The 27,555-nt window shown below is 47.4% G+C and overlaps 1 protein-coding gene and 1 pseudogene across 2 annotated transcripts in view; both read right to left on the bottom strand.

Moving 5' to 3' along the window:
- DNAH2 (dynein axonemal heavy chain 2) overlaps positions 1 to 27,555 on the bottom strand; it is a 102,089-nt gene that overhangs the window by 6,018 nt on the left and 68,516 nt on the right. Inside the window, exons 52-79 of the mRNA XM_079798918.1 lie at positions 24,013 to 24,201; positions 23,721 to 23,806; positions 23,454 to 23,584; positions 23,153 to 23,302; positions 22,639 to 22,806; positions 22,223 to 22,383; positions 21,526 to 21,665; positions 20,279 to 20,411; positions 20,034 to 20,173; positions 18,557 to 18,767; positions 18,241 to 18,357; positions 17,956 to 18,097; positions 17,104 to 17,273; positions 16,818 to 16,934; positions 8,080 to 8,244; positions 7,409 to 7,534; positions 7,127 to 7,275; positions 6,993 to 7,059; positions 6,709 to 6,859; positions 6,301 to 6,449; positions 5,983 to 6,116; positions 5,727 to 5,871; positions 5,387 to 5,586; positions 3,610 to 3,736; positions 1,739 to 1,925; positions 1,386 to 1,534; positions 1,060 to 1,243; positions 438 to 628 (exon numbers count right to left, since the gene is read on the bottom strand). Coding sequence (XP_079655044.1) covers positions 438 to 628; positions 1,060 to 1,243; positions 1,386 to 1,534; positions 1,739 to 1,925; positions 3,610 to 3,736; positions 5,387 to 5,586; positions 5,727 to 5,871; positions 5,983 to 6,116; positions 6,301 to 6,449; positions 6,709 to 6,859; positions 6,993 to 7,059; positions 7,127 to 7,275; positions 7,409 to 7,534; positions 8,080 to 8,244; positions 16,818 to 16,934; positions 17,104 to 17,273; positions 17,956 to 18,097; positions 18,241 to 18,357; positions 18,557 to 18,767; positions 20,034 to 20,173; positions 20,279 to 20,411; positions 21,526 to 21,665; positions 22,223 to 22,383; positions 22,639 to 22,806; positions 23,153 to 23,302; positions 23,454 to 23,584; positions 23,721 to 23,806; positions 24,013 to 24,201 — 4,179 coding nt within the window. The remainder of the gene's footprint in view (positions 1 to 437; positions 629 to 1,059; positions 1,244 to 1,385; positions 1,535 to 1,738; positions 1,926 to 3,609; positions 3,737 to 5,386; positions 5,587 to 5,726; positions 5,872 to 5,982; positions 6,117 to 6,300; positions 6,450 to 6,708; positions 6,860 to 6,992; positions 7,060 to 7,126; positions 7,276 to 7,408; positions 7,535 to 8,079; positions 8,245 to 16,817; positions 16,935 to 17,103; positions 17,274 to 17,955; positions 18,098 to 18,240; positions 18,358 to 18,556; positions 18,768 to 20,033; positions 20,174 to 20,278; positions 20,412 to 21,525; positions 21,666 to 22,222; positions 22,384 to 22,638; positions 22,807 to 23,152; positions 23,303 to 23,453; positions 23,585 to 23,720; positions 23,807 to 24,012; positions 24,202 to 27,555) is intronic.
- Positions 10,400 to 13,566, bottom strand: LOC307115371 (elongation factor 1-alpha 1-like; annotated as a pseudogene). The gene is made up of 3 exons: positions 12,881 to 13,566; positions 12,203 to 12,839; positions 10,400 to 11,925 (listed from the first exon to the last, which is right to left on the bottom strand). The product of its transcript is annotated as an elongation factor 1-alpha 1-like (transcript).

The following is a 27,555-nucleotide window of genomic DNA, read 5'->3' as shown; positions in this document are numbered from 1 at the left end:
AGATAAAAGTTTCAATAGAATTGGAGAGAAGGAAGGAGAAAAGGGCTGGGAGCCCAGCAAATGTGACATTAGGGAGAGAATGTATGGACATTTTGGGAGACAGGAAGGTTCTGTGGACTGCTTATTTACTCTTCAGTGCCTTGTTTTCCTACCTGTAAAATGGGTTAATAGCACTTGCCTGATAAGGTGTGTGTGTGTGTGTACTAGTATTTAATGAATTAATAAATGTAAATCAATTAGAACAATGCCTGACACATAACAACAATCAAGAAAATCAGATATTACTATTATGTTCTAAGAGTTTAGCACAAAATTTTTTCCAGGACAGTAGAATAAAAATGTGTTGTTGTTGAGGGTAAGCCCTCTCTCTGATGCTAGCAGAAGGAAAGGCAGACCAGATGGAATAGTTGATGCCAGCTATCTCCAGCCGCCCATACCTTTGGAGGTTCTGTGGTCATCTTGATGCTGGCCTGTAAGATGGAGATAGGGAAGTCGGGGTGGGGACTAGAGCTGAGCCAGAGGCGGAAGGAAGGGTGCGGATCCTCCACCTGCAGTCGTTCTATCAGTTTGTCCAGATTAGGCATCCACGACAGTGACAGGTGGCAGTTGGCCAGGAACACCCAGTGTCCTGCAAGGAGGCACTGAATTCAGTGGGACCCACTCCCTAAGCCCCATCTGCCCCACACTGTCCATCTCATTGTATGTGTGTGGGGAGGGGTGTCAAAATGCTCAGGTCTGCCACTCCGGGGACCTTCTGGAAAAGTGGGAGCTGTGGTTATGGTAGTGTGATCGAGGCTGGAGGCTCTGGTGCAGGCGTCCTCAAACTACGGCCCGCGGGCCACACGCGGGTGTTTTGGCCGTTTTGTTTTTTTACTTCAAAATAAGATATGTGCAGTGTGCATAGGAATTTGTTCATAGTTTTTTTTAAACTATAGTCTGGCCCTCCAACGGCCTGAGGGACAGTGAACTGGCCCCCTGTTTAAAAAGTTTGAGGACCCCTGCTCTGGTGAGTAGGACCAGGGCCAAGGATGGGGGTAGAAGAACAAGAATGCCACTAACCCTGATACATGCCCTCTCGGAGGAGCCGAGCAGCAATGGGGGCCTGGCCCTGGCCCAGGGACAGGGAGTGGAAACGCTGAGCCATGCCTGTGTGCTCTGCCAGCTGGAGCAGGGCACTGGTGGGGTCCACACCAGGGGACAGGATGAACACCAGTGGGGTGCGTGGGGTTGAATCTTCCATCACCTGCCAGGAGCACAGGGTGTGGCCTCAGCAGAAGGCCATGTAGCATGAGTGGGGGAGAGAGATTGAAGAAATGCATGTGGTCGACTGGAGTGGGGAGAGGGAGGACCAGGGATGATGTGGGCAAGGAAACCAAGCCACTGACCAACTTCATGTTTAGCACAGGCGGTTCAATGAAGCGGGAGCCAAGGTTGGAGACAATGAAAGAAGTAACACAGAACGCCACGCGGTCCTGGCGAAGGGAGCGAACAATCAGCATCCGTTGCATTTCATTGCAGGCATTCTCCCACTCACCTGGGGACGAGTTGAGTTGTTGCAGGGAGAGTCTGGAAGGGCAGGGAACTAAACCAAGAGGCACCTGCGGGAATGCTCTGCCAGGAGGCAGCTGGCTGAGGGGAACTTGAGAGAAGGGACAGAGAATAAAGGGAAGGGCACACACATGGGCTGAATGGAGGGAAGGAGAAAGGCAGGAGTGGGGAGGCTCAAATGCCCGGGCACCTGGCAGCATAGCCTTCTCCGGGGTGGAATTGGTATACCACTGGTGCCAGTCACGAGGATACTGTTCAAAGGAGTTCATGAGTCCATGAAAGTTGGTTAGTTTGTCCAGCTCCGTGATGTTATCCCAGTAGGCATCTGCGAGCCAACTAGTACATGGGTTATCCATTTGGCCCTCCCGATCCAGAACCTGGGGGGAAGGAGACAGGAGAAGGGATTGACCAGGAGCACCTCCCAAAAAGAGTTACCTTTTTAAAAAAAAACATGGAAAATCAAAGATGAGTCTTGCATGAAAAAGAATGAGAAAAAAAAAAAAGAATATAGGAATCCAAGATGGATTGGAATCCACCTTTAATTGGGAAATCAATGTGGGGGTTGAAGTCTCTCAGACACTGCAGAGATCACAGTTCAAATTTAGGGAGCTTGCGCCCTCTGGTGGTTGCCTCTCACTTCATATTATCAACTGGTAGCCTCACCCTTTGGAGAAGCTCAAACTGTTAGTTCATTCATCTATTCACTCTCTTTAACAAATATTTATTCATCAACTGTAAGTTTTTTAAGCATGTGGGATACATAACTGAACAAAAAGTACAAATATCTCTGCCTGTTAGGAGGTTTTCTTCCAATGTGGGAGGGCAGATAATGAACCAAAACATAAGTAAGTTAATTATCTAGTATATCAAAGATTTTTCCAGTGCCATGAAAACATAGACCCTGCCCTAGCTGGTTTGGCTCAGTGGATAGAGCGTCAGCCTGTGGACTGAAGGGTCCCAGGTTCGATTCTGGTCAAGGGCACATGCCTAGGTTGTGGGCTTGATCTCCAGTAGGGGACATGCAGGAGGCAGCCAATCAATGATTCTCTCTCATCATTGATGTTTCTATCTTTCCCTCTCCCTTTCTCTCTGAAATTAATAAAGATATATTTAGAAAAAAAAGAAAACATAGACCAAGTTGAGGAAGAAAAGGAAGATTGAAGTCCTGGGGGGTCTGAAGCATTAAATGAGAAAGTCCAGGAGGTCTTCATAAGGTCAGATTTGAACCAAATTGGAGAAGGTAAGAAAGAGGGCAAGTATGTATGTACACCTGAGGGTGTAGTTTTCTGGGAAAAGGAACAACAAAAGGCCCTAAGTGGGACATGCTTGTCACAGACAGCAAGGAGGCCTGCAAAGCTGGAGTGGATGGTTTGAGGAGCTGGACAGTGGGAGATGACATCAGTAATGAGCATCCATTTTGAAAGAATCTTGTCACTGTGTTGAGAGATCAGGGGTGGGGAGTGTTGGGAGATTATTGCTAAACTCCAGATGAGAGGTGTAGTGAAGGTGTCAAGACAAATGAAACTGTTGTCCAGAGGATGAGCGCCTGACTAGCCCAGGGAAATGTGGTATCGGTGTCTGTCAGTTTCAGGGCCCATTCAAGGTTCGAGTGGGTGTTTTTCTTCAGCCAGGTTTAGCTGCATGGGCCACACAGGGACAGTGGAGCTGGATCTAACCAGAGTGGCAGTTTTGCCAAGTAAATGCAACACGGGGGAAGGGTGGGGGATGGGGTTAAGGTAATCACAAGGAAAACTATGTCAGGTGACCATGCTGCAGGCTGGGGAAGGAATGGCTTGAGAGGCAATGAAAGAGTTGCAAGATCATACCAACCCGTGGGTCACAGGTAAGAGGGGCCCCCAAGTCCCACCTGTAATGTGAGCAAGGGGGTGCATGGCAAGTCACTGCCATAGCCCGAAGGACCTTGCCATGACCCTGCTCCTAGCGGCTCTCTGCAGCTCCCTCGCTGGAGCCTTGGGCCTTACCCTCTGGGTCTGGAGGCTTCTTCAGACTTGCCACCATCCCCAACCTTGACCACTCGGATGTGCCCTCTATCCAACTCACCACACCCCCACGAAGAAAGAAGTTGTACTCATCCATGTTGAGCTTGCCAGAAGTCTCCAGGATTTTGGCACACATCTGAAAACTGAATAGTAGCTTGTGGCGCTCAAAAAGGGTACGGCAGGTGTACCTGGGAGAAGGGGACAGGGAGGTTGGAGGAGGCAGGACACTCAATATGAACACCTACTGAGCGAACATCATACAATCAGAGTCTTACACAAAAGGACCCTCATCAGCATCTAATTCAAACCTCCTATAAACAGCCAAGCACTCAGGGACCTGAGTAAGAGAGCACATGATTTTCCCAGAGTTCACTGGTAAGAACAATCATTTGCTTCTATTAAAAAAAAAAAGCCAACATTGCCCTGTCAGGTGTTGCTCAATGGTAAGAGTGTCGGCCAGCAGACTGAAGGGTCTCGAGTTCGATTTCCTGTCAAGGGCATGTACCTGGGTTGTGGGTGAGGTCCCCACCTCAGTCGGGACGCATTTGGAAGGCAACCAACCGATGTGTCTCTCTCACTTCAATGTTTCCTTCTCTCCCTCTCCCTTCCTCAGTCCCTTCCACTTTCTCTAAAAAGTCAATGGCAAAAATACCTTGGGGTGAAGATTAAACACACACACACACACACACACACACACACACACACACACCCTGGAGGAAATCAGGTAGTGTGAAAAGGGCAGGTGGGTGAGAGAGGCCACTGATTGTGCAAGGACGTGATGCGTTCTATACTGGGTGACAGTGCCATTAAGAGGTCACAGGATAGGGGCACCCACCATGCCTGGTGGACACAGGGGAAGTATCTTGGGGAAGGTGCCCTGGGGTGCAGCAGAGGAAGAGAGGGGAGGACTCCAGGGAGAGCTCAGAGCAGAAGCAAATGTAGACAAGGGGGCTGGGGGAAGCAGACATGGAGGCAGGCAGCATTGCTCGGGCATCCAGTGGAAAGTGGGGAAAGGTGAAGCGGAGCAGGCAGGTGAAGGACAGGTCATGAAAGGCTCCACCAGGTAAGCCAGGAGTGGCATGGTCAGGTCAGATGTGTGTTTGGAAGGCTCTCATGGGCGGTTACAAGAGGACAGACTGGAGAGAGACAAAGCTAGATGCAGGATGCCCTGTTAGGAGATGGCTGTACAATTCAGAAAGAAAGCTCATGAAGGTCTGAACTAAAGTGCACTTGTAGCCATGGGGAGAATGGGGAGGGAACCGTTTGCAGAAAGATTTGCGAGCAAAACCTGGTGACTGATCTGAGAGGAGAGAGTCAAGGAGAACTTGCACTCTTCCACTTTCTGGGTGGGGTGACTGGGAAGTGAATGTTGGTGCCAGTTAGGGGTGAGGACCTTGAAAAGGGTAGATAATGAGTTTGACCTGAAACAAGCTGAACTTGTGGGGTCTGTGGGGTGTCTATGTAGAGAAGTCAAGTACCTTGTTACTCAGAGTGTGACCCATAGACCAGAAGCATTAGACATACAGGACCCCAACTTACTAAGTCTTAATCTGTATTTAACAAGATTCCCTGTGCTTTATAAGCACATTACTATTTGAGAAGTGCTGGTATAGTAGACAGTTGTACACAGGAGTCCAACACTCAGGGAGAGCTAAAGATATAACACTGTGAGCAGTCAGCCCATAGGTGATGGCTGGACCATGAAGGTGTATGAGGAGGAGAGCAGGGGGCCAATATGATGGCCTGAGAAAGCACCAAGGCAGAACTAGCAGGAAGGGTCAACGTTTGAGCCGGTCACTTGGCCTCCTGCCTAAGGCATGTAGGGAGGAGCCTCAGACCTGTAGACAGCATAGGTGTGGTATTCATTCAGGTAGTCAATGCGGTCCTCCAACTTGTTGCTGCGATGGCTCTTATCAATGCTGAGGATAAAGAGGCTGATGTAGGCATCCAGCGAGAATTGGTACATGGGGTCGATGCGGCCCATGTCATTGAGCACGAAGAACAGGACTGATGCCCGCTGGGCACAGGGACGGTAAGCCTGCAGAGGGGCCAGAGTCAGGGGCCACACAGGGACATGGCAGGTGGCAGGAGCTCAGGGATGGAAGGTTCCTCAAGCCAAGATGATTAGAATTGCATCTTGATGCTGGTGGGGCTGGGCTGGAGGGCACAGGAGCTCACCTCACGGGCCAAGTCAATGTTGATCTCCGTGGTTTCACTGGTCTCCAGCTGCTCGGTCACCTCAGTGGCAGTTAACTTGGAGGTCTGAAGGGTGTTCACCAGCTGGACATCATCTAGCAGGGAGCCTGTGGCCTCATTCAGCAGCCTGGAGGGAAGTCAGGAGGCACATGGACGGAGGGGGCAGGGACTCCATCAGCCCCCTGCGTGCCAGTTGTGCCAGTGAGTGGACCAGTGGAGGGTGGAGGCAAGGTCTCACCGAAGGATCTCATCCTCCAGCTCCTTGAGCTTTTTCTTGCCAGCAGCGATATTGATGACGAGCGAATCCTTCTGCTCCTCCAACTCGGGACGCTCCTTCCGGACCACAATGCCCAGTAGTTGGGCCTCCAGGCCCTGGAAGCACACCAGGGCTCGTGGTGAGAATGTCACTCCAGTGACCTTCACCCCTTTCACCCCTTTACACCTCCCAAGCCCCTTATACCTGCCCGACACAATCTTAGCCTTTTTCTTGATCCTGCCGGACTCTACAGCCCTGCCTGCTTCACCCTAGTTCAGTCTAAGCATCAGCCCCGCCCACCTGTTCTTTGACTGCAAAGTTGACAATGGTGGTCTTGGCTGATGTCTCTGGGCTGTAGTGGGGGTTGGAGAGCTTGGTGGTGATGTAGAAACGAAAATTGGGATTGTATTCTACCTCCTTATCTCCAATGCGAATCAGCAGCCGACCACCTGTACCCACAAAAGGGTCAAGGGCAAGGACCCCATGTGACCAGGTGTGGGCTGACTCATTCTTTCCCCTACCAGCATCCAGTGGCAGTGACTCAGCCTGTCCTAATGGCCCCAGCCCAGGGCTCTCTGAATAGAGGGACAGATACTAGTAAATAAAGGACACAGCCAAAGAGCCAGCCCTTTCCTCCCCAGTGTCCTACTGGGCTGGTCCTTGGGATTTGTCCCACAGTCCAACCACACAATAAGTCTGGGCCCTGACCAATTCGAGCTACAGATTTGTTGAGCACGGGGTTGAGTGTGGGGTCCAGATATTCCTGCACATTCTGGAGCAGCACTGGGTATCCAAACTGGATGGCGTTTTCTAGGACCCGAAGGTAATCGCTCATCTGCAGGTCAATGATCTGAAGGCCCTAGAGAGCAAGAAAAAAGATGGAAGAAACACTGAGGGATTCATAGGAAAAAACCGCCCAAGGGTAGGACTCAGGAAGAGACAGGCATGGGAAGATCTCCTAAGGGGATAAAACCAGCCCCCCAGCCTTATACCTGGCTTCCTTCCATGTTCTTGATCCACTTCAAGGCCTGGGCCTGAGGATCAATCATCAGTGCCCACCTGAAGGAGGAAGCATCTGTCAGAAAACAGGCTCTGCGCTTACTCATGCTCCCAGCAGCATCCTTACCTGTTGCCACGGGTGACGATGATGCCATTCTCGGTGGAGAAGGCATCCGAGGGCAACCCTTGGATGTTCCAGTCCCGAACTTTGGTAGGATTGGACAGGAAATCATCAAAGGTGAAGCGAGGTGAGCAAGGAACCTGAAGCTCCCAAATCTGTGTAGGGAAGAGCCCCAAATTTCACTCTGGAGATCTGAGCTCAGCAACCCTGCCCTTTTCTGGTATCTCTTATTACTCCCAAAGGCCCTGGTCTCAGAGCCCAAGATCTCTCATCATGCCTGAGTCTCACCTTCCTGATCCAGATCTGGTTGACAATCTCATCCCGGTAGTTGGTCAGGAAGGGTCCCATGTAGGACAGGAAGGCAGCTGCCAGGAGACAGTCACCCACCAAGTAGCCCAGGTCCTCTTCCAAGCCCTGGAGGACAGCAGGGGAGGAGTAAGCCTGTCAGGGCCCAGCACTGGGAGAGACTGGAATGCTTTGAAGGCACTCTCCTCTGAACACTATCTGGATTAGAGAGATTATTTCCCTCTCCTAAACCTTTGTGCCCTGAGAACCCTAGCCTGGTTCTAATTACTTTTCAGTTCCCCATCTTTGACAGCAATTCTGTTTACATTCTGGTGATAAGGCCTAACACTCTCATGAAACCAGGAGCTCACTGAAGGTAGAGAGACAAGATGCGCCCCGTTTCTCTCCAGTCAATGTGCTGTATAAAGGGTCCTCGTGTGTGCTTTGTAGCTCTGCCTAAACATGGAAGCAGATCCCTAATGGTTCAGAAAATTTTTCACTCCTCTCACCAATGTGAGGAAAGGGAGGGGAAGAACTCCCATGTCCTATTTTTGGATGTCCCTACACCCAGCTGTCCCTATTTTCCCTGACTGTCCCTTAACCCAAAGGGGATGGGAGCTCTTGGAACTAGTCGGCAGGGAGGAAGGAGATCCAGGTGGTACATTTGATCTCACCTTTACTGTCTCCTCCCATCGGGCCTTCTCGCCAGCCAACCCAGACACCAACATCCCAGCTCGCTCCAGCTTCAGCTCCATCTCCTTAGACTTCATGCGAAGGTCCTCTTTTTGTGCCAGCTTCTCATCGTACTGTTTCTTCAGCATATCCAGTTTCTCAGCCACCTGGGAGTAATCAGAGATAGGAATCAAACACGGGGCTTGGGGCCAGATTGTTCTGGATTCAAATCACCAATCTGCTATTTTGTGGCTGCATGACCTTGGGTAAACTGATCTCTTCAAGTCTTGGTTTTCTCCTGTGCAAAATAAGAATTATAACACCTACCCTATAGGGTTGTTGTAAGGAGAAAAAAAGATAAAATATGTGTGATGAGTTTTCCTTCCCTCCACCACTCTTTCCTTGAGCCCAGAAATTACTTAGTAATGAAATTCAAAGCTGGGTAGGAGACAGACCTCTTGTAGCATAATAAATGAGACAGATATGTTGGCAAGAGAGGATCGAAGCACACAAAAATGATTGCCACTGCATTCCAGGAGCCATACCCAAGACGTGATCTTGAGAGAAAAAGAAAAAGCTAGAAATGAACTCAGGGATTGTTGGAGAGAGAAAGAGGAGTCCATTCAAGGACAAGACCCAGGTCCAAGGTCCCACGCCAGAGATAGGGACCTGGGAAGAGCTTTACCTGCTAGAGAAGCCTCCCTCAATTCATCACCACCCTCTGGGCTCTCCTGAGGTTGAAATACATCACTTAAATCTGAAGTAGAGGACTGATCCAGCCTCTTCCAGGGCCTGGTATGTGTGTCTGACAGGCGAATAATAATTGTGTTTTTTTTGTTTGGTTGGTTGTTTTAAAAATATTATTGACCAGAGAGGAAGGGAGAGAGAGATAGAAATATCAGTGATGAGAGAGAATCATGCCTCCTGCATGCCCCACACTGGGGATGAAGCCCGCAACCTGGGCAGTGCCCTGACCAGGAATCGAACCGTGACCTCCTGGTTCACATGTCGATGCTCAATCACTGAGCCATGCCAGCCGGGAATACTTGTTTTTAAAAGCTGCAAAATAATCTTGTGTATGATTGAACCATTATTCTATATAACAAGTCTTCTACTGATAGGCATTTGTGTCTTGCCAACATTTTCTACTATTAATGCTGCAATGAATGTCCTTGTAGGGGCATAAGCACATGTTGATGCAATTTATTTTTTATTTTAATTTTGTTTACTTTGTGAATAAGCAACTTAAAAATTCAAAAGACATAAGGTCATGAGAAGTCTGCCTCCCAACCCTGCTCTCCATCCGCCCACTCTCTTCTCAAGATATCCAATTCGACATGTTGCTTGGATAATCTTCCAGGGGCATTATCTCTCCATATAAAGTGTATTCTACACTGTTGTTTCCTGGATTATCTAATTTGGACTCTTTATATTGACTTTATGCTATGATAAATGACGATTTAATCTCTTATGCCTACACATCACCACCCTTTTCTCTTTATTCCTAATAGTTTAAGTTCTACTGGTTACGCTTTAACTTTAAATAACATATCGAAACCTCGTTTTATAATATCTGCGAAAGCATTGCCTGACCTTTCCCTCAGCCCACCACCGGCATTCACCTCCCAACTATTTTAGCTGTGCTTTTGTTTTTACATTGTCGAAGTTAACAGCATTCCCACTCAGAACCCACAGTCTTCTGTGCTTTGTCATTAGGTTGATTATAAAGATCAAACACCATAAACAGCATCGACATATGACCTGGGCTGGTGCCCAGTGTGAACTGGTGGCTGGTGAGCTGCTTGTGGCTAAGGCACATTCTGATAGGTCACTGTGCATGTTGAATTGGTTGTTAAATATTTTCCTGTTCCCGCTGATTGCACATTTTCTCTTTCAGAAATCCTAATTGGTTGGATTGTGTTTATAATCTCTCATGTTTCAGACTCTATTTTTGTTTTATATTCCTTGACTCTATCTTCCCACCCTTCTATGGAATGAATGTCATACTTTAATCATTTTTAAAATTCCCCCATATCTTCCTTTTTCTCTGTTTGAACTCTTTCTTTCTCATCTTATTTTTGTTTTGTGGATGTCATTTCTTCCTTAGGTTTGCTTTTGAAGTTCTTCTCTATAACCCGAATAATCTCTAGATTTAGTTTTTCTTCAGATTCATGTTTTGTTATAATTTTTCATCTTGGTGGTTCCTTTGCAGGTCTTTACACAGCCTTTCTCCAGGGGAGGGGTGTGACTGACCTGATTGGAAAGAATCAACTGGGAGTGCTCAACGGAGCTCAGGCCCTTTCCTTTTAAGAGTGAGCACAAGTTCCCCTCTGCCTGCCCACAACGCCCGAGACCCGGAAAATCTGTCTGAATACAGGGTCACTACTAGTGGGGCCAACTCGCCCACAGCTGTCAGCCACGGTCTCCAACTTAGTCTTTAAAAGTAGTATTTTGGACTTCTTATTTATTAACTTGTTTAAAACCCAGGCATAGAAGAAGGCTGCTAATTCTTGGACCCAATCAAGAGTATATTTGCAGACCAGAAAACCTATTAAGATGCTTTGGGTGGGCCCTAGCCTGTTTCGCTCAGTGGATAGAGCGTCAGCCTGCAAACTGAAAGGTCCCAGGTTCGATTCCGGTCAAGGGCACATGCCCGGGGTTGTGGGCTTGATCCCCAGTGGGGGACTTGCAGGAGGCAGCTGATCCATGATTCTCTCTCATCATGGATGTTTCTATATCTCTCTCCCTCTTCCTTCCTCTCTGAAATCAATAAAAAGTAAAACTTTGGGTGGGGCTCAGGGTTTCATGAGAGCCTTTGAGGTATGGACAGGTGTTTTGACTTGGGTGATTTGTAGAGGTTCATGTTAGGCCTGTAGGTTTTTACACTTGTGTGGTTGACTTTTAACTGCTATTGCCTGGGTGAAAGGCTTTAAGCTGATCCTGAATTATTCTGACCTTGGCAGATGACTGTCTTTGTCCATAGGTGAATGGCTGTTTCTACAGAAGCACGACTGTTTAAAATAGTGGCAAAAGAAAGATGTGGGCTTCAAGAATGGCCTTAACGAGGTATAGCGGTGGTCTCAGGATAAAGGCTGCTATAGCTACAACACTGATACTGCCGACTAGGTTAAAGTGGGGTTAGATTGTTTTTAGCACTGATGGACAGAATATCAAATTTTTTTCTCATTAAACTTTGTTTTAATGGGTCTCAAAATTCTGTGACTGATTTTTTGGTCAAGTTGTTTTCATTTAAAAGTACTGATTTTAAAAATAACCTAAAAACTGCCACACACACATAAAAGCCAAATGGTCCACAAAACATTCTCCTTTCTGAAAGTTTTACGATGCATTAATCATTAATCAGTCTTTTACTATTAAACTTAAGTGGCCAGTTGAGACACACAGTTCTGAGGCCTCTCTTCCACCACTGAGGAAGACGGGGTGGCAGGTGTTGGGGGAAATATTCGTTTAGCTTTCTGGGCAGACTTGGTGACTGCCAGGTCCAGCTGCCCTCCTGTCCACGCTTTGACGACACCCACAACAACGGTCTGTCTGTCACGAACAGCAAACGGCCCAGAGGGTCAGAGAAGCTCTCAGCACACCTGGGCTTGCCAGGAGCCATACCAACAATGGCCGCATCACCAGATTCCCAAATCTTCGGGCCATCTTCCAGCTTTTCCCCAGAATGACGATCAATCTCCTCCTTCAGCTCAACAATCCAGCACAGGTGTGGATCCAGCACTGGTTTGGCCTGGATGGTGCAGGGTAATCAACTCAGCTGTGAAGCCAGCTGCTTCCATTAGTGGGTTATTATTGCTGTCACCAGCCACATTGCCCCCAATGAGTATCTTTGACAGACAAGTTTTTTGTTTTTTGTAATATGCTAAGGGGTATGTTAAGTTCTTTTTAAAATTTAAAAAAATATATATTTTTATTGATTTTAGAGAGGAAGGGAGAGGGATAGATAGAAACATCAATGATGAGAGAGAATCATTGATCGGCTGCCTCCTGCACGATCCCCCACTGGAGAGCGAGCCTGCAACCGGGGCATGTGCCCTTGACCGGAATCAAACCTGGGACCCTTCAGTCCGCAGGCTGACATTCTATCCATTGAGCCAAACTGACTAGGGAGACAGACATGTTCTTGACATTGAAGCCCACATTGTCCCCGGGAAGAGCTTCACTCAAAGCTTCATGGTGCATTTCAACAGGCTTCCCTTCAGTTGTAACACTGACTGGAGCAAAGTCACCACCTGCCGGGCTCCACTCGGCCCACAGGGACAGGACCCATGGCACCAATTCTGTGGACATCCTGGAGGGGAAGTTGCAGGGGCTTGTCAGTTGGACCAGTTGCTGGCAGGATGCAACCCAGAGCTCCAAGCAGCTGGTTCCACGGGCATTGCCATCTTTATGGGCAACTTTCCATCCCTTGAACCAAGCATGTTAGCACTTGGCTCCAGCATGTTGTCGCCATTCCAACCAGAAATTGGCACAAATGCTACTGTGTCAGGGTTGTAGCCAATTTTCTTCATGTAGGTGCTGACTTCTTGAACAATTTCCTCATATCTCCTCTGGCCATAGGGTGGCTCAGTGGAATTCATTTTGTTAACACCAACAATCAGCTGCTTCACACCCAGTGTGTAAGCCAGAAGGGCATGCTCACGGCTCTGCCCATTCTTGGAGATGCCTGCTTCAAATTCGCCAACACCGGCAGCAACAATCAGGACAGCCCCACCAGCCTGCGATGTGCCCGCAGCCATTTAAAGCTGGGACCTGTAGTACACACAAAACCTGAGGCCTTGCCAGTTAAAAAGCAATGGCTTTTGATATAGACTCTGTGACCTGGGACATCAATGATGGTCACATAAAACTTGCTGGTCTCGAATTTCCACCGGGAGATATTAGCGGTGACACACATTCATGTTCAGCTTTCAGTTTATCCAAGACCCAGGCATACTTGAAGGAGCCCTTCCCCATCTGAGCAGTCTCCTTCTCAAATTTTTCAATGGTTCTTCTGTCAATCCCAGCACGCACGCGTGTAGATCAGAGGGCCAATAGTGTGGACTTGTTGGGACCTACGCGTCCAATGACGACGATGCTGACAGGAGGCTTGTCCTTTCCCATTTTGGTTTTTAGTTGTGGTGTTGCCGACACCTAGGTTCTGGCGGCAAATCCGTTGTGAAAAAGAGAATATTAGGTCTGAGGCTTTTTAACTGGCAAGGCATTGGGTTTTGTGGGTACTACCGGTTCCAGCTTTAAGCGGTTATTGCCAGGCCCAGGTAGACAGCACCAGATCAGCAGTCCTGCTATTCAACTTCCACTCCAGGCTAAGGAGGCAGTTATGATGGGACTAGCTTGGAATCCGTGTGGCCTGTCTACAGGCAGATGGGCTGGGAATATTGTTTTGGCTGCGATTTCAGGTGATACAGGTAGGGTAGTAGGCATGCAGGTATTACCTACAACTTAAGGGAACATCCCTGAACAACTTAGGGGATTCAAAAAGGAGCAAAGCCATCCCTTGGCACACAAATGGCAGAGGACTTGTTCCCCACAAGGTTCCAGGGCACGGGCTGCAGCAGCATCAACAGCAACTTCAGTTCCGGAATCTGCTGATGGTAATATTCCAGTTAGAATAAGTATGGGGACAAGGTGAAACCGTCCGAAAGGCAGTTTTCAAAGACCTCAGCAATTCCACAAAGAAAGCAGCAATATTAGCCACTGTGGCACAGGACACAGAGCGGGGAACCCCGAGCTCAAGGGGGAAATGAAATTGAAAGGATATACACAGGGTTACCATCTGGAGTGATGAAAAGTTCTGGAACAAGATAATGGTGACGGCTGCACAATATGGTGAACGTAGTTCATGCCACTGGCTTGTACACTTTACAATGGTCACAATGGTAAATTTTATGTGTATTTTACCACAATAACCACCCCCTCCAAAAACGAAGATATACACATGTGGATTTCCAACACCCCCCAGTACAGGAAATGCTTAGTGACTGCATTATCTCTCTTACATGAATCTCTTGTTGGAAGTTTCTCCCAGTTTAGTTACGTTCACGGGTCATGGTTTCCAGATAACGGACATTCTGGTGAAGCTAAAACCAAGATTTTCTCCATGCATTCCTCATTCCTAAAAACACCACTGAGTTTCCACTCTGGTCTTTGGGGCAATAATGACTGGTTTCCTGGGACATCATTTTATGTGGAAGCCATGAGTGCCTAACTCACTCCTTGAATTCAAGCAATGCTCATGAGAGGCTTGAATTTGACCGAGTGTAGCCTCTGAAGCCCTGCAGGTACCACGTCGTTTCCAGTGAGTGACAGACCGGATTATAATGTAAGGAGCCCGAGACTCTGATCCTGAGAATCCCTCTTGTGGAGACTGAGCGGAATAAGAAATTGGGGAGGATGGGTTGGGGACTTTAACTTAAGAATGTTGGCTTCTAGATTTTTAACTCACAAAATCAAGATAATTTGATTTCAGATTTTAATTTACTTGGACTTTAGTTTACAAAGGTTTAATCTCTGAAATCTAATTTCTCCCTGAGGGTTATATTCAAATTGGTGGGATTTTTGTGTACTATTATTATTGTAGCATTTTAATGCTATCATGTAATCTTACTGCATAACCTCCAATATACTATGTTGAAATGTGACATAACTTGGAATGGGAAATAGGAAAGAAAGTGAATTTTCAACCTTGAGTATACAATTACCTTGAAGTAGATTAAGATTCTGTCTAGACCCATTTCAGAGCCTTCTAGGGCAATTTCTAAGCCAGTGGTTCCTAACCCTTGCTGCATGTCATTATCGGGCCTATGGAACATATTTTCAGGGCCCCAAACAAGTGAGTAATGGTTAAAACTGCTTACTCAAGATTTGGATTGACATGCACATCAGCCCTCTGGCCCTAGAGCCCATGTACAGGCTTCCCACCTCTGGCCTGCTCTGACAAGAAATCTTTCAAAATGCAGATTTCCAGACTCCGAGGGTCACTGAGGACCAAAGGTTTGTACGTACTCGGCCCGTGGGGGAGCCCAGCCTCAGCACAGTGCTCTCTGCAGTGGGTACGGGTGCCTGATACTGAGCATGTGCGTTTGTCTCTTACATGTCAAAGCCTATGTCAGAGTAACAAAGAAATTCTGGACCCCTGACTGTTTACTCTTATCAAGTAGGGGCTCTCAAGAGCCCTCACATTAGGATAAATATTTGTCTAATGAATGATATTGCTGGCAGCTGACCCCAGAGGCCATTTTTTACATATAAAGGAAACAATCCCTAATTACTTGGCCCAGGATATGATTCATCCAGAGGTGAGAAACCTTTCCTAATAGATTGCCACGCCTGTGCTGACTCATGTTTGAAAAAGAGAGTAAAAGAGGGAAGGTTTCATGTGAGGCTGGGAGGTGACAGTGGCAGCAGGAATGGGGCAGTAGAGGAGCATGCGCAGACAGAAGCCCGCCTGCCCAGGCTTCCAGGCAGCTTCACTCCCCATAGCAAAGATGCTGCAACAGGAAAAGACTGGGGTGACTGTGGTAGCAATGGCCTTGGAGTCCGGAAATGCAGGTTGTAGCCCAGGTCTGTCAGTTATGAGCAAGTCACTTAATCTCGCTAACCCTTGGGCTACTCATCCGATTTGAGGAGGTTGGACCCGGACCTGGCTATTTCCATAGTTGGTTTTGGTTAAAACATTTTGAAACAGTATGACCAGCTTCAGTTACATGAAATTTTAAAACTTCTATATAGTTCAAGATAGCATCAACAAAGTTTGAGGACAAGTGTAGATCAAGAAATTGGAATCAATGAACATGTCCATCAAAAAGGAAATGGTTAAGTAAATGATGTATAGCCATCCACTGGAATATCATGCAGTGGTAAAAAGAAAGCAGAAACTCTTTATGTATCAATATGGAACAATCTTCAATGTATAGACAAATAAAAAAGGAAGGTGCAGAACAGTATATATAATGTAAAGGATTAAAAATATATATTTGTTTATATAAGCATAGAACACCCCTGGATGGATAAACAGGAATTTGTAACATTGGTTGCTTTTTAGGGAAGGGAGCTGGTAGATAGAGAGCAGAAGGTGGGAGGGATACTCTTTCATACATTTTGAATTTTAAACCATGTGATTGTATTGCCTATTAAATCAATGATAGAAAAATTAAATGATAGGCTAGAAGAATTTTGAACTCTTGATACTAGCACTCTACCTTCTGCCTTGTTTGAGAATTATTTGTGCACATACCTTACAGGAAATCACCTACTGGGTTGTCTAAACTATTCACACTAAGCGCCTCTACCTCTGGGACAACACTGTCCTCCCACGTACTCGCTCAGACACCCTCAGTCCACAGTCTTCCGGTCCACAGCAGTGATGCCGACACTCTTGCCCTATTCCGCATCCCCCTTCCCAGCAAAGACCAATTTGCCACACAGATTTCATCAGTTAATATCTCAGGGCCCATGTTCAAGGCAATGACAGAGACAGGCAACTCCCAAGTCAGTTTTTGCAAGGACTCCTCAAAGGACAGTGCCCTCCGTGCCTTTGTAACCTTCTGCAGTCGGCTTAGCTTTCTTAGCCAGAGGCAGCCCATCTAAAAGGGCATAGAGTGGGAGGCAGACAGGCAGGGAGAGGGGGAAAGAATGAGATGGGGAGAGATGAATGGTAATGAAGCATCCCTGAAATCAGGAGAGGGACCACAGCAGCAAAGACTGGCATGAGGCTCACCTCCCGCAGCTTCTCCTGGGCCTCCGCCAGCGCTGCTTGCTTCTCCTGAAGCTGAGCCAGTGCAGCATTCATTCGGATCCGCTTGGGCTCCACCACCCGATACAGCCGCCCGTACATCTGCAGGGAGACGGCCAGGCGGTGGGGTAGCCCACCCACCCACTAACCCACCAGTGGTCCTTCCTTCCCACCTGGGTCTTCCATTCCCCCAGCTTTCTCCTGTGTGCATCCCCCTCTTCCCAGGCCTGCTTCCCTGCTCCCCACCCCACCCCACCCCACCCCTGCTTACCTCCATGGCCCGTACCCACATGCAGAGGGACTTGGCAGCAAGTGAGACGCGGCCAATAATGTCAGGCTGGAAGTCGGGCTGGGCGCAGTAGGCCCCGATCTTCTTCAGAACCTTATCTGAGATATTGTCTTTATCAAAGTTGATCAGTGATTTGATGAAGTTCTGTTCCCCTGTGGGATGCAAATCAGGACATCAGCCAGAAGGCCTAATCCCACCCTCACTGTCCAGGTTGCATCTCCACTGCTTGGGCATCGCCATGTTTTCCCTCAGCTCAGGGCCCAAGGCCAGAATAACTGACTTCAGCCCAGTTCCTTCGGCTGACCTTGCTCCCTCCTCGAGAACCTCACAGGCCCAGGACCCTCCACAATCTTCCCAGCCTCATTTCCCATCACTTACCATGAACAATCTCACCTGAACCATCACTCTTTCAAGCTTGCAGGCTATATTCTACCAAGACATATAAGAGCCAAATGTGCCTTGTAACAGAACTCAAAGCAGAGAAAACCACAAGAATGAAACAGCAAGTCTTTGTTTTTCATTTTTTGATTCTTGCCCTTTGGGGAGGTGGAGGGGAAGCCATTCCTGCCCCTGGATTTTGAGATATATTCCTGTATCTTTATAATAATTTCTTTTTTTCTTTTTGCTTAATTTAAGATGAGTTGTTTTCTGTTACTTACAACCAAAGAATCTTAACTGATATTTATGTCTTTTCTTTTCCACCAGACTATGCTCTTGAGGGTCAGCACAACGCCTCATTCATCTCTGTCCCTCCGAGTGCCTGGCACACAGCAGATGATTAATAATAAATGTTGAGTGAACTGGTGTTCATTATCTCCCAGTTCTCTAGCTTACCTAGCTGCCTCTTGGACTCTGCCCAAGTGGGCTCATTGCCTCGAAGAATCATGACTGCCTGCATCACTATCTCCACTTGGGCGGGGGGCCGTCCATAAGACTTGATCTCTCCTATATCCTTCTTGTTCAGAGACTCCAAAGCCTGGGGAAAAGGATTCGCTTAGGGAGCAGGGCCAAAGTCAACTCAGGCGGCAGGACAGGTCCTTTATGAGGACAGAGCCCAGCTCTTCTTCCCACTCCCCCAGGGGCTTTGAGGCTCCTTCCTGGGTCTTCCCCCCCTAATACCCGCATGGCCTCTTCCAGCGCCGGCAATGCCTCTTCAAGATCCTTCTGGGCATTGTCAGCCAGTGCCTGGCACTTGACTTCCTCAATTGCAATCTTCTCACTATGGGCTGTGACGGCCTAGGAAGGAAAAGAGGGTGAGGGGTTTGGGCAGAGGTGGGGGTGACAATGTTGGTGGTAACACGGAAGATAATGCTAGAACAGCTTTGAGGAATGGAACATGCATCCTGACAGAGTGACTGAGGGAGCCCGGAAGCCTCTGCCTGCTGAGCACTGTAGGAGAGGGCCTTGAGGGGGCAGGATACTGCTGGTGCCCCACCTTCTGTTGCTCATCCGCTTCCCGCTTCTGCTGCACAATGATGACCAGGTACTCCTCGCACTGTTTCTGGAACTCAGCCACCTTTTTCTTGGCATCCTCCAGCTCCACAGACATCATTTCCACCTTTTCCCTCGTCTCATCGATCTTAAACAATCCTGTCCGCAGCTTATTGGCCTGGTCCAGCAGCTCCTGCCGCTTCTCTGCCAGCAGCCTGGGGGTGGGGGTCGGGGGGAGGGGCGACAAAGGCAACCAAGGTGCGTGGAGAGGCTGGACTCCCAGAAGGGGGGTTCCCTAGGTAGTCTCACTTCCCAGCGTGTCTCAGCTCCCTGTCGTCCTTTCTGTTGCCACCACACTCTGGTCAGGTTTTTATTCTTTCCTTCCTGGATCATAGCTAATGGCTTCCCAACTGGTCTTCATGCTTCCACTCTCATCCCTCTGATTTGTTCTACCTCTCAGCTTGCTAGTCACCGTTTTCACCACACCATTTCCCTGCCGGGAATCTGCCACTGCCCCCCAGTGTGCAGCAGGCAGGGGGACTGCCGTGAACTAGAAAACAAACCTGTCCCAAGAGGGTGGCCATCTTTTGTCTCTAGCCTGGGAATGAATGTGGGCTCAGTATTGCCAAAATTTCTGATTTTCAGAGAAAAGTTGGAAATCTGGATTTTTCTAAGGCTCCCGAGTTTTAAATGTTGGCACCTCATTAAAAAATGTTTTAACATTGTCCAAGCCATAAAAACTGTCTATGCAGGATTGTTTTCTGGGTTAAATAAGAAAATGCATATAAAGGCTTAGCGTGGTAACCAGCAAATAGTAAACGCAATATAAGCCTATGACCCAGGGAAGGCAAGGACTTGATTTTGAAGCTGGGATATTGTAAGTATCTAGAATAATGCCTGGCACATAGATGCTCAACAATACATATTTAATTAATGACTAAATGTTGACTATCATTATTATTAAATGGCATTTTCTTCACCTTGATTAAAATACTGAATCCAATAAATGAGGGGTTTTTTACATTTCTCTTATATCCTTCAAAACAAATTGTTGTTGTGTTATGCACATAAGAATACTCAATACACCTTAATAAATAAATATATAATTTTTAGGAATGGTGGAAAGTCTAGAAGATATTAAAGGCAGAGAGGAGAGGACTGGGTGTATATATTATGGGTATACACGGCAGTGTCACCATTGTATTGCGGTTGGAAAAAGAAACATCATTCCAGAAAATAAGGACAAAGTGTGTGAAGAGGGCTCTAGAAACAGCCACACCCCTGGGAGACCCATCTCTCCTTCATTAATTTCCTGGGCAAACTTAAGACCCCTTGCCTCTCACCTATTCCACATCAGTGCCCAGATCCCTGAGCCAGTCCCCTTGGCCAGCTCCCAGACATTTTCCATTACATCATTTCAGCAATTGCCCTCAAAAGACCCCAAGCTCCCTGCCCTCTATGTCCCCTACTCTTCTTCATACTTCTTATATCCAGACACAAGTTCCAGGTAGTTGGTGGGTGTGACATAGTTGTATCTTCGCAGTTCCAACAGCATCTTCTGGGAGTACTGAGCCACTGACCAGTGCATGGTGACGAAGATCTGGGCCACCTTCCTGTGGATCTGAGGCCAAAGGAGAAAGGATTAGGACAGAGAGTGATGGCAGATGGAGAATGAAATGGAAGAGAGCCCAGGGGGTGTGGAGAGAGATGGGAAGGAGGGTCTCACATTCTCCTGAGTTCCCAGATCCACTCCCATGAGGTACTTCTCAGCCACTTCTAGCAGGGCTTCACGGGGCCACTCTGAGAACCAGTTGATCGTCGTGCAGTTCACCAAGGCTGGGTACTGGCGGATCCAGTTCCTGGCGAGGGGTTTTGAGAGGCAGCTAAGTTCACCTGCAGAGTCAGCCTCCAGCTACCGGCTTTGTCCCAGGTCCACCTACTTTCTAGGAACCTGAGTGTTCCTGTATCTCCTTGTCCAGATTCTTCTCCCCTCAGAACTAGTTCAGTGAAGTATTTAGAAACAGGTTCTGAGGCCAAAAAAGCCGGATTCCACATTTTTACTGGTAGGTGTGCATCTTGAGCAAGGAACTAATCTTTTGAATTGTCAGCTTTCTAATCTCTAAAATGGGAATAACAAAGCATACCAACTAGGGTTGTTAGGAGATTCAGTGAGGTGACACGTAAAATACAGTGCCTGGTACATGGTAAATACACCATCAACCATAACTATAAAAAAATAAACAAAATGGCAACCCACACTGCCTCTCCGTACAAGCTCTGTCTTCATCCTTTCTAATGCTCTTAAAAATCTAGTCATATCAAGAATGGACAAAGAAAATGTGATCTGTATATACAATGGAATATTATCCAACCTTAAAAAGGAAAGAGATTCTGATACCTGCTACAACATGGATGAACCTTGAGGACATTACGCTAAGTGAACTAAGCAAGTCACAAAAAGACTCTGTGATTCTACTTATATGAGATATATAGAAACAGAAAGTAGGATGGTGGTTGCCAGGAGATAGGGGATGGAAGAAATGGGAAGTTATTCAGTGGGTGTGGAGTTTCATTTTGCAAGATGAGAAATTTTAGAGATCTGTTGTACCACAATGTGAATATGCTTAACACTACTGAGCTGTACACTTAAAAATGGCTAAGATGTTAAATTTTATGTTATGCAGGTCTCATCACAATTAAAAATTTAAGAACAAAAAATCACTCTCTTACCCCCTCCCCCCACAATAAACACACACAATCTTGTCACACCAAGAGGGAGAGGACAACTTCTATGTAAGTAGCAGGAACTTCCCCAAAAAAGGCCAGATCTATGGAAAGGAGAGGGGGCATGCAGGGTGTAGAGACTGGCACTCTTCATGGGACTCACTCCCAGAAGGCAGGGGAGGCCAAAGCGGGAGGAAGAGTGCTGGGCTCTCACAGGAGGGAGGGAGGAAGCTATAGAACAGGAGTCACCTGAAGGGGTCGCCCACAGGGCTGAGGCAGAGGACAATGTGCAGGTTGTTGCGCACTCGCTCAATGAGGTAGGCAAAGAGGCTGTCCGAGGACTCTGGCACCTGTTCCGCCCGGGCCTGCTCTATGATATGTGTCTGGATCTGCACAGAAGCCACATAGTGTCAGAGGGCTGCAGTGTTTTTGTTGTTGTTTTTGTTTGTTTTAATTGATTTCAGAGAGGAAGGGAGAGGGAGAGGGAGAGGGAGAGAGACATCAATAATGAGAGAAAATCATTGATTGGCTGCTTCCTGCATGCCCCACATTGGGGATAGAGCCTGCAACCTGGGCATGTGCTCTGTCCAGGAATCGAACCGTGACCTCCAGGTTCACAGGTTCATGTTCAATCACTGAGCCACACTGGCTAAGCTGAGGGCTGCAGTTTCAATGGCAGAACCAGAGGGGGCAGCAGGTGAGGCTGAGCTGACAGGGTGTAGGTTTTAAAGCAGCTCCACCCAATAGAGTCCCTAGAGGGAAGAGTACTGAAGAGAAACAGCTCTTCAAGCTAACGGGGGGGGGGGGGGGGGGGGGGGCGGGGGGGGGAGGCATAGACAGAGGGGCACGGGGGCAGGCACAGTAGCATATTCTGGGATCTGGGCTTCTTCAGGTTAGTCAGGAAGGTCAAAGAATCAATAAGTTGAGGGCATGGAAGGAATCATACTTCTTCAAATTCATCAGTCTTGTAGAGATTTGGGACCTCGCCTGAGCTGAGGATGTTATTAATGTCCTCTAGGAATGACTCGTCAGCAATTTGGGTATCCACGAAAAGGAAGGATGTAGCTTTGAGTTCTACCCCAGTTTGGCTGTATAGACGCTTGATATCTAGGCCAGATGAGAAAAGGAAAAGGGAACAGACACTCTTCAGGTTCATCCGCCCATCTCTTATTCCTCTTCTAAGATTTAGGTATCTTACCCCAGCCTTCAACACATACACACATCATTCTATACTCCACATGGGCCTGGCACAGCTCACTATCTGGCTTCCATCCCTCCTCTCTCTGTCATTGCAGAAAGTCAGTCATCTGGTCTTTCACTCCTAGCCCCAAACCCTCCCCTGTTTCAGACACTCAGCCATACCTTCTCGGAACTCCTGCTTCCGGTAATGTTTGCTGACTTCAATCTGGAAGGTGATGTACTCACAGATGGATGAGGCCAAGCGGGCCAGACTCTGGCGCCCACTGCCCCCAATGCCCACCAAGAGCATGTTGCCCCGAGGCTGTCCAATGACCCGCACAATCCTTGTGACTGGGGGTAGGGAGGTGGGGGATAAGGGCAATGAGTTGGCTGAGCAACCTCAGGGGACCTCCAGGCCCTAGACTAGGGACTGGGATACCTGAAACTGAAATAGAGGGACCAAGAGGTGTGGAAAGAGGTTAGTATCCGAAGCCCTGGTGGCAATTCAACTTTTAACCTCTACCGTGTCTGTTAGACACGACTGTTAGGAAAAAGCCCCACCCATTGCCACAAAGGGCATCTGGAGCCAGGAAGGAAGGTAACTTCTGGAAGAGACCTGAGAAGGAATCCTTATTTCCTTGGAAATATCACATAAATTGGGATGCCGGGGAAGGAGATGGGAATAGGACATGCTCACTGTGTTCAATAGCCTCTCGGAAGAGCACCAGGTGCATTGGCACGACAGCAGGTGACAGATTGTACTCATTTAGAGCCGTCTCCATGGCTGTCTTCAGTACTGTCAGGTCAGTTAGGTCTTCATACACCTTGGGCTCCCTCATGAAGTCCCCTGGGTCATGGGAAGAGGGGGTCAGAGTCTCAAATGCCTGGTCTTCCCCACACTTCCCCGAAGAGCTCTAAGCATCAGGTCTCCATGCCCAACCCCCATTCTATCCCATCTCCAGAGTCTCCAGCCTATGGTAGCACAGCTCCCAGCTCACCAAAGATAGGAGAACGTTTGTTGGGACAAAGATTATGAAATGTGAGGTCAAAGAAGGAGCCGAGTTTGTCACTTAAGATAGCCACAAAAGCTTCTGTGTCTGCCGTGTCAACCAATCGGTCAGAGAAGACTCTGTTGGGAGGGAGTTGGGGTGAGATCTAGGAATAAGGAGACTGACCCTAGGAAAAGGAGCATCAGGGTGGGGTTAGAAGCAGGGCTTGGAGCAAGGCTGCTGAAATCTCGATCTGAAGGGACACGCACATCTCACCTGAAACATTCATGGATCCAGAGCCGTGTAATGCTGGACTTGGTGTCGTGGAAGTCCTTGTTGGCTCTGAGCATGCCCTGAAATACCTGGGGAAGAGGCATACTAATGGGATGGAGGGAGGAAAGAGATTTCCTTCAGAAATTTTAGAGGTCAGGTCAGAGAATGCAGCATTCGAGGATGCAGGTAGTTTGGGGTCTATCGAATGCTACTGAGCTCCAAGGCTTACTTTGAGAAGAGAATACCTGTAAGAAAGCTGTGCCAAGCAAAAGGGGCAAGTCAGATGGAGTTTTACCTTGGAGATATCTCGAAGGTTGAAGAGGTAATGGATCTTGGCAGGTGTGGGCAGGAAGCGTTGTACCACAGTGTTGTACACATCTAAAGTAGCCTCAGTCACCACATTCCCAATGGGCTTCACCTCCTCCTCAAAGTCCTGAAGCTTCTGATTGATCATGGTGCCAAATATTCGGATGATCTGAGACTCCTAGAAAAAGGCCTCTGATTCGCTTTCACAGGTTCCTGGCCTTTTAGCCAGGACTGGGACAGGGTGAAGTGAATGAAGCACTCGTCTTGGGGAAGAATTTAAGAAGCACACAAAAAACCAAAAGATAAAACAAAACAAAAACCTCCTCAGAAATCAAGAGAAATAACATTTTAATGCAATATTTAAAAATCAGCCCTAGCCTGTTTTGCTCAGTGGATAGTGTCAGCCAAAGGTTCAAGTCCAGTCAAGGGCACATGCCCGGATTGTGGGCTCCATCCCCAGTAGGGGGCATGCAGGAGGCATCTGATCAATGATGTTTCTATCTCTCTCTCCCTCTTCCTTCCTCTATGAAATCAATAAAAATAGATTTTTTTAAAAAAAAATCAAAATTATGCCCTACCCCGTTTGGCTCAATGGATAGAGCATTGGGCCAAAGGGTCCCGGGTTCCATTCTGATCCAGGGCACTACCTTGGTTGCAGGCTCCTCCCAGGCCTGGGACCTGGGAGGGGCTCGTGCAGAAGGCAACCAATCGATGTGTTTCTCTCACATAGATGTTTCTCTCTGTCTTTCCCTCTCTCTTCCACTGTTCCTAAAAAAAAAATCAATGGAAAAATAAATATCCTCGAGTGAGGATTAACAAACAAACAAAAATCAAAATTAGGACTTCCTAATGGCAGCACAGGTAAATGCTGTACTTGAATCCTCCCACAACCACATAAATAATACAAGTAAACTATAGAACAACCATCATTCAGAACCACCTGAAATCTAGCTGAATGGAAGTCATACAACGAGGGATTTAAAGAAGAAGCCACATCGAGACTGGTAGGAGGAGCAGAGACACTGAATAGGCTGTTCCCACATCATGTATAGTGGTTTAAAATCAGGAGGGATATCTTGGCTGTGGAGGTTCCCCTTTGAGGAGCAAGGGTTCCAGACCCACACCTGACAGCCTCCCCTCCCCCAGCCCAGAGTTCCAGTGCCAGGAAAACAAGTCCCCATAACTTTGGCTGTAAAAACCAGTGGATATTGAGGCTGAGAGAAATGGAAGGCTGCCGGAGTTCCAGGCAGTTCCTCTTAAAGGGCCCAAGCACAGACTTACTTGGACTCACTCCCTTTGAGCTCCAGTGCTGGGGCAGCAGCTTGAAAGGAACCAGGGACATATGGGGAGGAACTGAAATGTCTGGCATCAGGGTGAGAACTGGAGGGGAGCAGCTTTCTGCCAGACAAAATGCTGACAGAGACCATCATTCCTTTTCTGAGACTCCCCTCCTCCCTGTCCCCCCACACACAGGGCTGACAGATAGGAGCCATATCTGAATCTCCATCAACTTGGCTCACACTGTTTGCCCTGCCCTAGTGATTTCCTGAGACACTGGCCCACCCAACTTGCAGGTCCACCCAAACAGTTCCCAGTGGCTTTCCCATACAACTGGCCTCTTTCCTCATGCTTCGGACTTTCTTAAAATCTCTCAGACAAGCAGCATCTGGCCTCTTGCTAAGTGGCTCCAGGCCCCGCACTAGCAGAAGCCTGACTTGGTTCACAGCTTGGCCTCTCCTGGGTACCTCCAAGCACAATACAAGTAGCAGCCATCTTCAGATTAGTTTGTGTGGGAGGCTCCAGGCAGGACACAGGCAGTGGCTGACTTTGTGCCTCTAAGAGGCCCCAGAACCAGTGCACCTGGTGGACAGTTTCAGACCACACCAGATTATAACCCTACAATCTCCATACTCAAGGTGAGCACCAAAGCCCTACTAAAGTAAGTCCTGCTCCATAGAGTTCACTCTTGCATAGCAGCTCCTCCACTGTAATTGTAGCTGGTCATCACAGCCAGTCCTCACAGCTGATTGGCCTGGGGGGGTCAATCCCTCCCAGTGATGCCAACAGCAATCAAGGCTCAACTACAACAGGACAGTGTACACAGCCCACACGGGGCGCACCTAGAGTGCCCAGCTTGGGTGACTATAGAGAGGCTGCATCACTGGGCCCTACCGGACACCTACTACACAAGGCCACTCTACCAAGGCTGGGAGTCGTAGCAGCTGTACCTAATATAGGGAAGCAGCCAAAATTGAGTGACAAAAAAAAACACAACAGGTCCCAAATGAAAGAAAGGGATAAATCACCAGAAAAAGAATGAAATGAAATGGAGGATAGCAAGCTACCAGATACATAGTTCAAAACAATGGTTATAAGGATGCTCAAAGAACTTAGAACTTCAACAGCATGAAAAGGGACATAGAAATAATTTTAAAAGTACCAGTGAGAAAGGAAGGATACACTAACTGAAATGAAGAATAATTTACAGACAGTCAACAGAGTAGATGATGCCAGCAACCAAATCAGTGATTTGAAATATAAGCAAACAAAAATACCCAATCAGAACAGAAAAAAGAAAAGAGAATACAAATGAAGATAGTGTAAGGAGCCTCTGGGACTTCAAGCATACCAATATTCATATCATGGGGGTACCAAAAGGAGAAGAGAGAAAGCAAGAAATTGAAAATCTATTTGAAAAAAATAATGTCAGAAAACTTTCCTTACTTGGTGAAGGAAATAGACATACAAATCCAGGAAGCACAGAGAGTTTCCAACAAGATGAACCCAAAGAGTCTCCCACCAAGATGCATCATAATTAAATCTTAAAAGCAGCAAGAGGAAAGCAGTTAGTTATCTACAAGGGAGCTTCCAATAAGACTGTCAGCTGATTTCTCAACAGAAATTTTGCAGGCCAGATGGGAGTGGCAAGAAATATTCAAAGTGATGAAAAGCAAGGACCTACAACCAAGATTATTCTACTCAGAAATTTAGAATTGAAGGTCAATAAAGAGCTTCCTGACAAGAAAAAGCTAAAACAGTTTATCACCACCAAACCATTATTACATGAAATGTTAAAAGGTCTTCTTTAAGAAAAAAAAGATTACAAATATGAATAAAATGGCAATAAATACATATCTATCAACAATTGCATCTAAAAATCAAAATAAATGAACAAGTAGAATAGAAACAGACTCATAGATATGAAGAACATTTTGACAGTTGCCAGATGGGAGGAGGCTTGGAGGATGGGTGAAAAAAGAAGAAATTTAGAAGTACAAATTTGTAGTTGCTCAGGACCAAACCAGAGAGGGTCAGACCTGCATTACCACCATTTGTCCACCATCCAGAACTGAAATGTCATGGCTGACATGTACACATAAGGAACTGTTTGACATTGAAATTGGGTCTCAAAAGAACTGTTGGCCCAGAAAGAAACTCACTACAGACTGATTCATTTGCCTGTCAGCATAGCCATTATTGCTTGTCTCATTTTCGGTTCTTATAAGTGTATTTCTAATAGCACATGATCTCA

The sequence above is a fragment of the Cnephaeus nilssonii genome (assembly GCF_951640355.1).
Source record: "Cnephaeus nilssonii genome assembly, chromosome: 19".
In the NCBI taxonomy this organism is placed as follows: Eukaryota; Metazoa; Chordata; class Mammalia; order Chiroptera; family Vespertilionidae; genus Cnephaeus; species Cnephaeus nilssonii.
This window is presented reverse-complemented; position numbering and strand designations above follow the sequence as displayed.